The sequence below is a fragment of the Euprymna scolopes genome, chromosome 29 (assembly GCF_053919585.1).
Source record: "Euprymna scolopes isolate OS-2025 chromosome 29, ASM5391958v1, whole genome shotgun sequence".
Lineage (NCBI taxonomy): Eukaryota > Metazoa > Mollusca > Cephalopoda > Sepiida > Sepiolidae > Euprymna > Euprymna scolopes.
The window spans coordinates 59072019-59084384 of record NC_136510.1 but is presented as its reverse complement, the minus strand read 5'-3'; the positions used below and the strand labels follow the sequence as shown (position 1 = coordinate 59084384).

At 39.6% G+C, this 12366-nt stretch overlaps 1 protein-coding gene across 1 annotated transcript in view; it reads left to right on the top strand.

Moving 5' to 3' along the window:
- Positions 1 to 11845, top strand: part of LOC145252408 (uncharacterized) — a 31764-nt gene extending 19919 nt beyond the window's left edge. The window contains exon 2 of the mRNA XM_080111796.1: positions 11524 to 11845. Within this exon, the coding sequence (XP_079967922.1) occupies positions 11524 to 11838 (315 nt within the window). The 3' untranslated portion in view covers positions 11839 to 11845. The remainder of the gene's footprint in view (positions 1 to 11523) is intronic.
- Positions 11846 to 12366: the final 521 nt, after the last annotated feature.

The following is a 12366-nucleotide window of genomic DNA, read 5'->3' as shown; positions in this document are numbered from 1 at the left end:
CTGGAGCGGTAGAAGGATCCCACCATCTTTCCAGCAACCTTGGCAACAGACTTGATGTACGTGTTCCATTTCAGATCAGGAGTAAAGGTCAAACCCAGAAGCTTGTCAAAACATGGGGCCTCACTCAGACGAGAGCCATCCATCAATTGAAGCCAAATGGGGATCAGAGCGTTGATGATGTAAGGATAGGAGTTTGGTTTTGGATGTATTAAAGATAACCAGCCACATCTTCCCCCATTGAACCACGCGCTCGAGATCAGAGGAGAGAGAATCAGAGAGAACTTTGTCATTTACAGCCTTTGATGTGTTGCCGTAGATGATCGTGTCATCAGCATAGATGTCAACGAACGATTTAAGTATGTGTTTAGGGAGGTCATTGATGTAGATCAGGAAGAGAGTTGGGCCTAGGATTGACCCCTGAGGGACTCCAGCATTTATATTGCAGGCCTCCGATTTTTATTCATCTACCACTACTCTTATGAGCCTATCGGCGAGAAATGATTTAATGATTGAGAAAACATTTCCAGTTATACTGTAGCTGGAAATCTTGTGAAGTAGACCCTTATGCCATACCTTGTCGAAGGCATTTGATATGTCAAGAGCAATTGCCCTAGAAAGGAAGCCTTTGTCAAGAGATTACCTAATCCTGTGAGATATAACCGTCAGCACATCAGCGGTAGATCTTGCAGAGCGGAAACCATATTGTGTGTCACTAAGAAGGTTATTCCTGCTGAGGTGGTTGACTATTTCTCTATTTAATATGGATTTCAGCAACTTACTCACAGGAGACTTATTGGTCTGTACTGAGAGGGAGATGACTTATCACCTGAATTCTTAAATACAGGGCAAACTGATGAGGTCTTCCAGGGAGTCGGAAAGCACTTCTCCTTAAGGCAGCGCTTAAATAGTTTCGTAAGTATGGGAGCAAGTTCTGGTTGAAGCTTTTTTAACACTATAATTGGGATGCCATCAGGGCCAGTTGCTTTACTGGAATCTAGGTTCTTTATTAGCTTGGCGACCTCATGCACGGATATTTGTATATTACCTAGCTTGTTCTGTGTTATAGGAGGAAATATGGGGAGTTGATGGCCTTCGTCGCATAGGGTAGAATTAGCTGCAAAGTTCTTTGCAAATAGTTTGGCCTTGTCTGACGCTGACGAGATGACCTCTGGTCCATTGATAATGGTTGGGATAGAACGCACACTTCTGTTCAGGATCCTATTTGTTATTTGCCAAAACTAGTCTCAGTGCATCTATTACGTTGGTAGCTATGGAAAAAGTGATTTCTGTGCGCGATAGCAGCAGCACATTCTGGGGAGAACCATGGCTGGCTGTTAGGTTTTTGTTGGAATTTTTTAGATGGTATGAATTGGTCTATGCCTACAATTAACCATTCGGTCAGATCTGATACTATAGAGGACACTTCCTTTTTAAACATGGAGTGCAGAGGTAAATCAGATATGAATGTACGGAACTATCCCAGTCAGCCATAGAGTATCGGTATACAGTACGGTGGAGGGGTACGTCTGGGGGCTTCTTACATTTCGTTTTTATCTTAACTGATACGACGGAGTGGTCGGAGGATCCTAGAGGAGAATGAACGGAACATGAACATAGCTCAGGGGAAGTTGAGAGAAAAAGGTCTAGGAGGCTTGCATATTGACCAGGTGTATCAGGCACACGCGTGGGTTCGTGAACAATCTGAGTGAGGTCATAAGCAATGGCAAAATCATGACAAAACCTCCCCTCATCATCTGTCTTATTTGAATGGGTCAGCCATTCCACGTTATGGACGTTGAAGTCACTACAGATGTGGATGTTAGCCGAGGGATGTGAAGACAGTATGTGGTCTATTTTCTCAGATATGCTCTTAAAGATAGTAACTCCGCTGTTGTGGGGCCTATAGAGGGCAAATATAAATGCAGTGGTGTTAGCAAGTGCAACCCTGAAGCACATATAGGGTAAATTAGAATCTTCTCTAGAGATATCCCTGCCACACCGGAAGCCATCCTTAATGTAGGCACATATTCCATGCCCATGGCGATCTTGGGTGTCAGATTTAGCTGTTAAATTAGAGTATCCGTTAATTATGAACTTATCTAGGGAAGTGGTCGGCCCTATTCCAGTTTCACTTATAAATAATATGTCCGGTTTCGTCCTGTTAGTGGGTTTCAACCTCTGGAAGGTTGGAACGTAGACCCCTGATGTTGGAGAAGGAGACCTGGTAGTAGGGGTCTACGTTCGAAGATGGGGTTCTAGGTTTAATCGAGTTTTTATTCTGGAGATATTTCATGTTGAGGTTTTGGGATTTGTGGAATAAGTCGGCATACTTGGTTAGAGCCGGATAGAGAGGGAAAGTAAGAGAGAAAAAGACAGGAGAATTTTTTTTTTTGTAGCACACGAAAAGGTAAAGCCGTAACAATTACCCACTAGTATGGCATAGAGAGGCCCCACCAGAGACTACTGCATGGTCCAGATCCACTCACCAAATGGCAATACAGCAGTCCCAGTACTTTGCGCCTGCTGATAGGACAGCCTCCTTAGTGGTTAATCCAAGGTTCGGGTCCCTGACTATCAGGCGGGTAACGTCAGCCCAGACAAAACGTTTACCTCCAGCACCCTTATTAGTGACATGGCCACAAGGACAGACAGAGACAAAAAATTTCCGACATCTCAGACTACTGGTCACCAAGTACTACCGACCTTTAAGCAGCTTTTTCTTCACCCTTTGTCAGAAAAATCACTCATTGAATGAGGACTGAATGACAAAATAGGAGAAGCAAGAGTTACTGGAGCTGCCGATAACACATCCACTGTATTATCTACTCTCCATTTAAAAAAAAAAAGGGGGGGGAATAGGTACAAGTGACTTATTTATATCTAAGTAGTAAGTCCAGTGCTAAGTTAACAATTCAGGACACTTTTGATGATAATCTCCCCTCCCATATTAATGGGTGGATGTTTGTCGTTATCTATCGAGTTTGAATCATTAGAGTTTCACCTTATAATTAATTAAAATCCAATAATTAACTATTATCAATTTGTAAAGTCGGCTTAATATTAATTTACATTCGAGTTTAGATAATTAGTCAAGGTTTTACTTTAGGAGGTTCGTTTTCATGGGTAACTTTTTCTTTGCTCTGTATTATATTTCAAATGTACTTGAACATAAGGCTAACTATATTAGATGGCTTGATTGGCTAGTCAGGAAGCAAGCATTTTCAATACAGGCAAGCTTGCAGTAATAGTATATATTAAGTATACTACTTAAATAAAGTCCTAAGTTGATCTACTCTAATAGAGAATAATTTCCGGCATTTTTTTTTATCGTTAGTTGCCGGCATTTTGTTTGTTTTTATCGTTTACTTTGTAGTATGGGGGTGACGGATAAGACAGGAGAATACAGACAAAATACATAATCACTTACATACTTACAAAACTATTTAAACGTTGTCTTAAGGAGAATATGTGTAATAAATTGCGAACAGACGGGCTTACCTGACAAACGCTCGAGGTGTGCATTCTGCAAAGCGGGTACGTCCAAAGAAAAATGGCAAGATGGCGGCGGCCGGTTAATATTGCCAAGTAATCACGCAAAATCTCGTGTTCTCTCGCACACACGAGAGTTCAGCTTAGCATAAAAACGGGTCACTGTGAGCAAGAAGCGAGAAGGAAAAACGTAGTCAAGAAAAGACGACGCTTCTGACGACTGAGAAGAAAAAAGAAGAAAAAGAGCAAGAAGTAGAAGAGGAAGAAGAGAACGATACATGAGAAGACGAGGTGTGTGCGGTTTTGAGTAAATCGAAACAGACACAAAAAAAAACTCTGATTACAGAATAGTTTCCCATCTCCCTGGAAAATTTCATCTGTATGCCCTGTATTTAAGAATTCAGATGATCGCTCATCCCCCTCTCAGTACAGGCCAATAAGTCTCCTGTGCGTCATGAGTAAGTTGCTGGAATCTGTGTTAAATACAGAAGTAATCAACCATCTCAACAAAAATAACCTTCTTAGTGACACTCAATATGGTTTCCGTTCTGCTAGATCTACAGCAGATGTACTTACAGTTATATCTCATAGGATTAGCAAATCTCTCGACGGAGGCAACCTTTCTAGGGCAATTGCTCTTGACATATCTAAGGCCTTTGATAGGGTATGGCATAAAGGTTTACTTCATAAGATCTCTAGCTATGGTATAGCTGGAAATGTCTCCTCAATTATTAAATCATTTCTTTCTGATAGGTTCATAAGAGTAGTAGTTGATGGGCAAAAATCAGAAGCCCACAGTATTAATGCCGGTGTCCCTCAGGGGTTCATCCTGGGCCCAACTCTTTTCCTGATCTACATTAATGATCTTCCAAATCACATCCTTGCATCGTTTGCAGACATTTGTGTTGGCGACACTACCATTTGTGGTAGCACATCTGGGACAGTAAACGACCAAGTTCCCTCCAATTCTCTCTCCTCTGATCTTGAGCATGTGGTACAATGGGGAAAGGAGTGGCTGGTTACTTTTAATGCATCTAAAACCAAGCTTCTCTCTTTACATCATCAACATTCTGATCCACATCTGGCATCGGTTAAGGTGGATGGCTCTCGTCTTCAGGAGGCCTCAAGTTTTGACAGGCTTCTGGGCTTGACCATTACTCCTGATCTTAAGTGGAACACGTACATCGGGTCTGTTGCCAAGGCCGCTGGAAGAATGGTGGGATCTTTCTATCGATCCAGTAGATATCTCACTGCTGATGCAGTTCTCTGTCTATGTGGGAGCCAGGTGCGTCCAGGGATGGAATACTGTTGCCACATCTGGGCAGGAGCTGCTGGAGGGGACTTGGCCTGCCTTGATGGAGTTCAGGGTGGACTTCGTGGCCTCGTGGGGGATGTCCTTTTCTCTTCCTTGCAGCCTCTATCTCGCAGAGGAAATGTTGCGAGTTTGTCTCTGATGTATCGTTATTTTCATGGAAGGTGTTCGACTGAGCTTCAATCTATGGTCCCCCCTCGCAAAACTTTCACAAGAAACACTCGTCTAGCTGTGAACACTATCAATAATTCCCCCCACTCTTTATCTGTGCCTAAACCTAAACGTAGATTCCATGAACAAAGCTTTTTTATTAGAACTGCACGCCTGTGGAATTGTCTTCCGTTTTCCTGCTTTCCGGCTGACTGCAATATGGTTGCCTTCAAGTCTAACGTAAATAAGTTCTTGATGAGCCGTTCCATATAAGTTATCAAATTTAACAAATTTTCATTACTAATGGTTGTTGTGTTGTCCAATTTCTGCTGTGCGCTCTTTGGCCCTTGTCCTTGAGTGGCCTCTTGGCCTTGGTGGTGGGTTGATGCCTATGGGGGAAAAAAAAAAGAAAAAGTCCAATGTGAACAAGTTCTAATTGAATCGTCCCCCTAAGTAATCCAAGTTTCAAAATTCCCACTGTTTACTATGCTAAAATCACAATGACTAATGTATACCTATTAACCCTTATCCTCGAGTGGCCTCTGGGCCTTTATAAGTGGTGACACCCTTGTAAAAAAAACAAAAAAAAAACATAAATAAAACACGAAAAAAACAAGTTTAAAAACAAGGTAACATAAAAAACATTTAGGATTAGTTTAAAAAAAAAAATACTTAACGTTTTTGCCATTGTGTTCCGTCCGCCGTCTTTTTGTCAACTTGTAGCTGTCATATCATCATGTCTTTCTAGAGCGTAAAGAAGATTTCTATTTCCGGATAACTTGGTCGAGTGCCTGTCTATTTATAGAATAAAAGTCGTTACGTTCGGATGTGTAAAATATTTAATTTACATTTTTTTTATGGTTAAAAAAGTTCTAACTTTTTTTTTTATAAAGTCCTAAGTTTATCTACTCTAATAGAGAATAATTTCCGGCATTTTTTTTTATCGTTAGTTGTCGGCATTTTGTTTGTTTTTATCGTTTACTTTGTAGCATGGGGGGTGACGGATAAGACAGGAGAATACAGACAAAATACATAAATAAAACACGAAAAAAACAAGTTTAAAAACAAGATAACATAAAAAAACATTTAGGATTAGTTTTAAAAAAAATACTTAACGTTTTTGCAATAGTGTTCTGTCCGTCGTCTTTTTGTCAACTGGTAGCTGTCATATCATCATGTCTTTCTAGAGCGTAAAGAAGATTTCTATTTCCAGATAACTTGGTCGAGTGCCTATTAATAGTAGTAATAATAATAATTAGTAATAATAATAATGGACGCACAACAGGTTAGCATAAAACCCCCACAATTTATGGAGACGAGTGTCGAGGGATGGTTTTCGATAATAGAAGCTCAATTCCATCTCAGACACATTATGAGCGATGATACTAAGTTCTATATGGTTATCAGCGCATTGCCGCCTGACATGGTAACAAATATACCTCCAGCAATTCTGCAATCGCTAAACTATGTGAAGTTAAAGGAGTCTGTGTTATCTGCATATGAAAAGATCAGACCTGAACTCCTGGAGAAGTTGATGAGGACCACTACGTTAGCTGGTCGTCCGTCATTATACCTCCAGGAAACGGGAACGGTCGCACATAGATTAGGGGCTATCGACGAGATAGTGCACCATAAATTCATACACGCACTTCCGAAGCAAATCACCCCAGTAATAGTAACCCTCACTGAAATGCCGTTAAAGGAGTTGGGTCGACTATCCGACAACTTGATGCCGTTAATAGAAAATATGTCAGTATTTCAGACGGTTGAGAGTCGAGCTCCGACAAACGACCATATTACCACCAGACAGTCTAGTGAAACCATTCCAGCCAGCCTATATCCATATAGAAGGAAACAGCGGCCGAAGATATGTAGAGCCCATGTATATTTTGCGGAGGAGGCTCGTACATGTAAGCCATGGTGTAAGTGGCCAAAGAAAAAGAGTAGCTTACAAACTCTGCCTAACTCGCGTCCCTCATCTCCCGCCCCTAGTGATTTGGAAAACTAAAAAGGTGGTCTGCATTTGCTCCAGTAGTGCCGCTGTTATTAGAAGTTTCTGCTAAAATAGGAGCGTCTAAAGTCAATTTTATCATAGATACAGGAGCCAGTGTTTCCATTTTACCACATTCCGTACTAAATGGAATTACTCTGGAGCCAACTCCTGTTCATATCTCTACCGCTAACAGTGAAAGCATAAAATGCTATGGTCAGACAAACCTCGAAGTTAAGATACCCCGTTTGAGAAGATCTTTTCAAAAGATGTCACTAACCCTTTGTTAGGATTTGACTTCTTAAACAAATTTAACATTATAGTGGATTGTAAAAATAGATCCATCCGTGATAACGTAACGGAGCATGAAATTACAGTCAATGCAGTAACGGAAACTGATGCTGTAGTGATTAACAAAATAGACCTGGCGGATTATGTTACAGAACTAATAGGTAAATATAATAATGTGCTTTCACCACATAGCGACACAAACAAAGACTATGGTGGAGTGTATCACAGGATTGATACAGGCAGTCACGTACCAGTCTTTGCTAAAGCCAGACAACTTTCCGGTCCTAAGTTAAACGCAGCACAGGCAGAATTTAAAAAGTTACTGAATACGGGAGTTATCCAGCCTTCCAGTAGCGAGTGGGCAACCCCTTTGCACTTGGTGAAGAAGCCAGATGGGTCATATCGAGCGTGTGGTGATTTCCGTGCATTAAATAGCATTACCAAAACAGACCACTACCCGATACCAAATATAAATTCCTGCTGCATACAGTTAGCTAATAAATAATATTTTTCCAAAATAGATTTAACTGCAGCATATCATCAGATTAAGGTACACCCTGAAGATGTGCCTAAGACAGCAGTAGTGACACCTTTTGGTTTATTTGAGTTTAATTACATGCCATTTGGTTTAAAGAATGCTGTGGCTACATTTCAACGTTTTATGGATAAAATATTTTTAAAATTAAATTGCATATTTATATATTTAGACGACATACTAGTTTTTAGCGAAAGTGAGCAACAGCACAAGGAAGATTTAGATAGAGTATTTAGGATCCTTAGTGATAACAATTTAAAGATTTCCTTAGATAAGTGTGTATTCAGAGTACCAGAGTTAGATTTCTTAGGTTTCACGTAAGTAAAGAAGGCTTGTTGCCTACTTTAAAGAAAATCAAAGAGTTTGAAAATTTTCCGATACCTAAGGACTCAAAAAACTTACGTAGATTTCTGAGGATGACAGGTTTTTACAGCAAATTAGTCCCTAATTATACATCCATAATTTTACCGCTATCTGAACGGATGAGGTTGGATCCTGAAGCAAAGGCAGAGCTTAATGAGGAAGAAACTAACGCCTTCAAAACAAGAATAAGCAAATTATCAGAAATTACGGCGTTAGCTCATCCACAGTCTTCAGCTACAGAATACCACTTAGATACAGATGGTAGTCAATACGCCACTGGTGCTGCATTATATCAGTTGATAGATAAGAAACCAGTACCTATAGGTTTCTTTTCCAAGAAATTTTCTCAAACCCAAGTCAAGTATTCCACGTTTGGCAGAGAGCTACTAGCAGCTTATTTTTCAGTGATACATTTCCGCCACCTCATAGAAGGTCGTCACGTGACATTATTCACTGATTATAAGCCATTATGCAGAGCTTTTTATAGTCAGACATCAGCAAAGTCAGATCGAAAACAACGACACTTATCAGTGCTTGCTGAATATATTGCTAACATGGAGTACATTAAAGGAGCTGAGAATATAGTTGCAGACTGTGTCTCGGGCTGCATTAGCTGTGCAGATAGATGCATGCGACTTGGCTGAAATAGCCCAGGCACAAAAAGGTGATGACGAAATAAAGTCACACACTAATTTGAAAGAATACTGTGTGTCAAGCAAAGTCGGCTCAGTCCTATGCGATACTTCAACTAAGTACCCCAGACCATGTATCCCAAAAGAGCTTCGTCAAGCTATTTTCAACAGTTTACATAACTTGGCGCATCCTGGTACAGGAGCATCTATAAAACTGGTCAAGTCCAGATACTTTGGGCCTAGTTTAGATAAAACGATTAAACAATTCTGAGTAGAATGTGTAGTGTGTCAACAATCAAAAATTCACAGACACAAAGTTTGCAGTCCAAGAATTTGAGTTACCATCTGCACATTTCCAGACGGTACATATCGATATCGTTGGCCCCTTGCCCTTAACGCGCAATGAGTCCGACCCTTACCTGAGCCCTTACAAATATTTGCTTACTTGCATCGATCATGCAACTCGCTGGATTGAAGTACAGCCTATGACTGAGATAACTGCACAGTTGATAGCAGAAGCGTTTATCAATGCATGGATATCTCGATTTGAGGTCCACTGCATGTTGTAACTAACAGAGGTAGTTTGAGAATTGTTCCAGGGATTAGCCAAGGTAGTAGGTTTTTACCGATTGAGGACAACATCATATCACCCTCAAAGTAACGGGATGATCGAAAGAGCACACCGTACCCTTAAAGCAGCAATAATGGCTCGAAAAGAATCATGGAAGAAAGCAATACCGGTGATTCTGCTGGGTATACGTAGCACCCCTAATGAATCAGGCTTTTCCCCTTTTACATCTGTTACTGGAGCTCCGATATTGATTCCTCAGCAGTTGATACACAAGCAGAGAGTAGGAGAAACTCCAGTTAATAACCAGTACATACGTAATTTGTGTGAATGGATGTCCCAAATTGATGTACTCAACAAAAAAAGGTATATGCAAAAAAAGGATATATCCATGACAGTCCCAAAACATTTATACCGAAAGGTTTATCTTCCTGTGAAAAAGTATGATTCAGAGTTGATCGAGTTAGAAAACCATTAGAAGCACCGTACTCAGGTCCTTATAAAGTTTTGACCCTATCAGATAAGCATTATCAGATCGATATGAACAACGGCACTCATACAAACATATATCAATAGATAGATTAAAGCCATACATAGAATCAACTAGTACTAATAAAATTAGACCGACTGAGAAGGCACAGACAAATGACGGTACTACTAATGATAAACTTATTGAGACAAATGATACCGACAAAGTTGAAGATAAAATTGCTGACACATATAAGTAAGGTAGGAAAGTAACATGGAAAAAGAAAAATGAGTACTTTTATTTTTAAACAGATTTAGACAATATACATATTTAATAATTCTGTGGAGGGTACTTAACTCCATTATTTGGAGGGTGACTCGTGTAGTGAACTACTACTATTATGCTGCTATGGTATGCTTCCCTTATTTCTCTCTTTCTCCCTACTCTTCTACTTTTCCCTTCCTTTTTTTCTCTCAACGTCACCAGAGGTTTCAGCCAATCGGAATAGAGGACTGTCCTGGAGGGAGGTACAAAGAAGAAATCTCTCTCAGACATGCGGAAACGATAGAAGCATCAACACGTGACAGACCAGTTTCCCTGGGTAAAGACTTTTATCAAACAAATGTACCATCCTCTTTGTAACCCTATATCTTGGAAACTTTTATAAAACATCATCAATCCTAAAGTCTCGTCGCACTTAATTATAACCCGATGTTTTCTTTTCCACAACAGTTCTTTTTCAGCACTCTTGTTCTTTCTCTAATTTCGGAGGTGCCCCAAAAAGGGGACCGACCGAAATGGTGACTCTTTTTCAAACGTCGTTAAAATCTATGGTAACCACCATACCGCATCTTGTGGAGGGTTTATTTATTTATTTATTTATTTTGAAATTGCATGGTATATTCCATTTCTCCCTTCGTTGGCATGTTTGCATCAAGAATTATCGTTCGTGGTCAACTCGTACGTCCTGATGCTTTCTATTGCTGAGTTAAGGGTTAGCTCCTTTCATTGGCCCTTCTAAGCCTTTTATTATTTGTTCCGGAATGCGTTCTTCTTTATTGTTCCAGAATCCGCACCTGTCGGCTTTAGTTTTAAGTCTGGCTAAGTAGTCATCCACCGTGTCTTCATTTTGGTGCATTGATAAGAATTCCAAACGCTCAACCCATTTATTCGGTTTTTGAATCATGTGCACTTCAAATATTGCGAATATGCTTTTCGAGTTTTATTTTTGTTTGCATGTGAGTTGGGCATTTTTTAGTAGATCACGACCCTTTGGTCCGGTTGCTAAGTAAAATGTAGTTGTATTTAAGTTTTTCCTCTACATTGTTTATAATAAAATTCGTTGAGTGCTTTGTGTTTATTTTTATTTGTCCAGTCAAGAATCGCCATGTTTCTTTTCGCGCTTCTTTTACATTTTAGAAAATAATATATATATATATATATATATATATATATATATATATATATATATATATATATATATATATATTTGCTTTACTCACTGTGTGAATGTGTCTTTTTTTCCATCCGACTGTTTTTTTTTCAATGTTTAATATTCGCCGCTGCTGCCATCATGTAGTACCGAGGGGTGTTAATGAAGACACTTGAGACAGGGTAGAATTACGATGTGAACATGTTTATTAATAGCATGTGAATGACTTTTATACAAGAGTGTTCAAGGGGAAGTAACTCGATTTATTTAAGAGTTCTTTATTCTGTTACAGGCAGCATCAACTTCAGATACTCAGATTCAGATCGAAGAAGAAACACAATCTTCTTCCCAATTGCTAACAAGTGGTCAAAGTAGTTATTTGGCTTTAGAAGAAGAATCGGCTAGTTTGCAGGAAGAAATCATGGACACGGTCATGGAAGATGACAATGCAGATTCATGTGATGCAGATGAGGACCAGCATATCGACTTCAGTTGGAAAGATCCAGGCTTATGGCCACGCCACCTTCAATTATCAGTAAAGGCCGAGTTTTACTTGGTCGAAAAGGGACTGTTTTGTAAATCTGGATGTGGAATAAAGTGTCCGTAAGATGAGAGTTTTGAGAAGCAGTTTTTTTGGGGGGGGGGGGGATTTTATTTATTTATTTTTCATTTTGAGAAAATTACGAAATGATGAATGCTCAGATCGTCATTGGCTGGTTTATTTGAATCATAAACATACTGTATTTTGTTTTTGCTGCAAATTGTTTTCAGATCTAAAAACCAAGCTCACAAGTGAAGGAAATCGTGATTGGAAAAGCTTGAAGATCTGAATTTATGTTTCCAGAACTGCTGATGCCAAGCATATGATAACAGAGCAAATAATCGTGGTGTACAAAAATGCCTACTTGAACTCAATTTAAAATCATTTTATGTGACATATGGATGGCACAGTCTCAATCTTGGAGACATGTCGAAATGTTCAATTATTACAATGACATGCATTGGAGTTTTGCATCAAATTTATCTTTTGTTTAGCGCTTCAACACAGCGAAGGAAGTCTTGAAAACTCATGTAAAAAATCTGACAGTAAAGCCTATTTCCGATACACGCTTGGAATGTGTGAAAGCTATTCATT